The 2,035-nt window shown below is 39.7% G+C and overlaps 1 protein-coding gene across 1 annotated transcript; it reads left to right on the top strand.

The window, feature by feature from the left end:
- Window positions 1–3: 3 nt before the first annotated feature.
- On the top strand, window positions 4–1,474 carry LOC140966554 (pentatricopeptide repeat-containing protein At1g79080, chloroplastic-like; the record flags this gene model as incomplete). The annotated part of the gene is made up of 1 exon (XM_073426810.1): window positions 4–1,474. A coding segment is annotated over one exon (1,194 nt), but the record flags the coding sequence as incomplete, so codon positions are not given.
- Between the last annotated feature and the right edge of the window lie 561 nt (window positions 1,475–2,035).

Raw genomic sequence — 2,035 nt, 5'->3', positions numbered from 1 at the left:
GTTAGAGGGCTTTGTATGCGCGGAAATTTGCATCAAAGTTTGCAGTTTGTGGAAAGATTGATGCAAAAGGGATTGGTCCCTAATGCATATACTTATTCAATCTTGCTTGAGGCTGCATACAAAGTGAGTGGAGTTGATGAAGCTAGGAGATTGTTAGATGATATTATTTTGAAGGGTGGGAATCTGAATCTGGTGAGTTATAATGTTATATTGACTGGTTTGTGCAAAGAAGGTAAAATTGAGGAGGCAATGCAACTTTTTCGTGATTTGCCCGAAAAGGGATATAACCCTAACGTTGTGAGCTATAACATCTTGTTGAGAAGCTTGTGCCACGAGGGACGCTGGCAAGAGGCGAATGAGCTTCTTGCAGAGATGGTAGGGGATGATCGTTCACCATCTCTAGTGACATATAATATACTGATTGGTTCACTTTCACTTCATGGTCGAACCGATCAGGCTCTCGAAGTTTTGGACGAGTTGTTTAGAGATGGCCGGTTCCAACCCAATGCTACAAGTTACAACCCTGTCATTGCTTCGCTTTGCAAGGAAAAGAAGTTAGATTCTGTTGTCAAGTGTCTAGACCAAATGGCATATAGAAACTGTAGCCCAAATGAGGGTACATACAATGCTCTAGCCAGGCTTTGTGAGGAAGGAATGGTTCAAGAAGCATTCTCAATCATACAGAGTTTGAGAAATAAACAGGACTCCACAATTCACGACTTTTACAGAGCGGTGATCACGAGTTTATGCAGGAAAGGAAACACTTATTCAGCATTTCAGTTACTTTATGAAATGACTTTGTGTGGTTTCAACCCTGATTCTTACACGTATTCTTCACTTATTAGAGGACTGTGTATTGAGAGAATGCTTTGTGCTGCCATGGATGTGCTTAGAGTCATGGAAGAGTACGGCCACCGCCCCGGTGTTGACAATTTCAATACACTCGTTCTTGGATTGTGCAAATGTGGAAGAACAGATATATCCATTGAGGTGGTTGAAATGATGATTGAAAAGGGATACCTTCCTAGTGAGGCTACCTATACCATTTTGATTGAAGGGATTATTCACGAAGATGAAAAGGAGCTGGCCGGAGCGGTTTTGAAGGAGCTGAATGTCAAGCGAGTCGTGAGTCGGAATACGGTGGATAGGCTCACCATGCAATATGATCTTGAAGGATTGGTTATGCATATGGGATGAAAGCGAGATGATAAACAATAGAGTCGAAACAATAGCGATTTTATGATGCTCTAGCGGGATCAAGGGGTTGAAGTACTTACGGTGGAATGGGAGTTGTGTATGATCTTTGTATTACTAAAGCATAGGAGGGTGATGAGAGGTTTGATTGACCATTCATTTGATGACAACCTCTTCGTTTACGTTTTGATGGGAGCGGCAAATCATCAAATGATGAAGTATTTCGATTTGAATTTCCTTTGAAATGTTGACGTTCCTAACATTTAAATTTTGACATCACATTTAAGTTGCCCCTCGTCACGTCAAGATGACAAGACGGAGGGCTTGTTTTCCATTATGTATGTTGTGCCATAATTGTTGATAATTTTCAATTCATGATTATGAAGGCCAAATAATTAGAGGAGCAAGAATTCTCAAAATGAAGAAACCAGCATCATTGTTGACTGAAACAAGTGATTGAGCTAAAGTAACAAAAAAATTCAAAGGCTATATAGCACAAATCCGTGAAGCTCTGACAACCAAAGATACCAAATAAATACTTAACAAAAAGAAAACGTATGTAACCGAGTAGATTAAACATAATCCTCTGCAACCTGTGTTAACCATTAATAAAAACACTTCCAACGAGCTAACTCGTCGAAACAGAGTTCAAAATCCACAAAACTAGAACAGTCAAAACTAGAAATTTTCCAGAAAAATATCACAAACTACAGAAATAAATAGCAGGAAAGTTCTTCTACAAAACTTCCTCGAAAGCATCATAGTTGCCAGGCAGCAGATGAAAAATGAGCTTGCTTATCCCAAAAGAAGCACCTCCAACTCCACGTTTATCTTCTACTTG

The sequence above is a fragment of the Primulina huaijiensis genome, unplaced genomic scaffold (genome assembly GCF_012295235.1).
Source record: "Primulina huaijiensis isolate GDHJ02 unplaced genomic scaffold, ASM1229523v2 scaffold207108, whole genome shotgun sequence".
Lineage (NCBI taxonomy): Eukaryota > Viridiplantae > Streptophyta > Magnoliopsida > Lamiales > Gesneriaceae > Primulina > Primulina huaijiensis.
The sequence above is the reverse complement of the archived record's forward strand: the minus strand, read 5'-3'. Positions and strand labels throughout refer to the sequence as shown.